The 626-nt window shown below is 46.3% G+C and overlaps 1 protein-coding gene across 4 annotated transcripts in view; it reads left to right on the plus strand.

Moving 5' to 3' along the window:
* Positions 1–626, plus strand: part of zfhx3b (zinc finger homeobox 3b) — a 164,400-nt gene that overhangs the window by 139,371 nt on the left and 24,403 nt on the right. For 3 of the 4 annotated variants that reach the window (XM_016235072.1, XM_016235070.1, XM_016235071.1), the window contains exon 5: positions 81–188. The exons of the other annotated variant lie outside the window; for it this stretch is intronic. In XM_016235072.1, the coding sequence (XP_016090558.1) occupies positions 81–188 (108 nt within the window). The remainder of the gene's footprint in view (positions 1–80; positions 189–626) is intronic. 4 annotated transcript variants of the gene reach the window in all.

Genomic DNA, 626 nt, shown 5'->3' on the forward strand with positions numbered 1-626 from the left:
ACGCTACCGTCCCTTTAAGTGCTTCCACCAATTCTGATGGAGTGCTGATTTACATATCCCATCCTCTCCTCCCCCTTCAGGAGAGCTGAGTGAGGATGTGGAGGCTGCCAGTGAGACCACCACAGATCAGGAGGACCAAACCAAAGACAGAGAGAGTGGGGGGGAGAGGGAGCTCACCAAAGGGACAGGTAAGCCCTATCTTTCCAATTTACTAGACAGGGGGTCCAGTTTAACAGGGGGCTGTTAGATTTTAGGGGTTTCTTTTTCACACTGACAATCTTTTATATTCCACAGCTCCAGTGTTGTGGCTTATTAAATAAGGTGATGTTTTACCACAAATATTTCAGTGCTCTTTAAGAAGCTAATTTTTTTCCAAGAATCAAGCTTAATTTAATATGCTTTATTTCTCACCCCTGAGGATTTAGTTGGAATTCCCAGGAAAAATTATCTCTCATTATGGCGAATCTGGTCAAGTGACAAAAACACAAGTCAGGGCCTGCTTACAGAGTTACAGCGCGGCCATGTGTCTAAGCACATGTGACCGTGTTCTCTGCCTCACACACACCTCTGAAGAATGCTATCAGATAGGAGTATTTTGCAGGCAGGGACGGGGGGGGGGGGGGGGT

This window comes from Sinocyclocheilus grahami, unplaced genomic scaffold (assembly GCF_001515645.1).
Source record: "Sinocyclocheilus grahami isolate Dianchi unplaced genomic scaffold, SAMN03320097.WGS_v1.1 scaffold462.1, whole genome shotgun sequence".
NCBI lineage: Eukaryota > Metazoa > Chordata > Actinopteri > Cypriniformes > Cyprinidae > Sinocyclocheilus > Sinocyclocheilus grahami.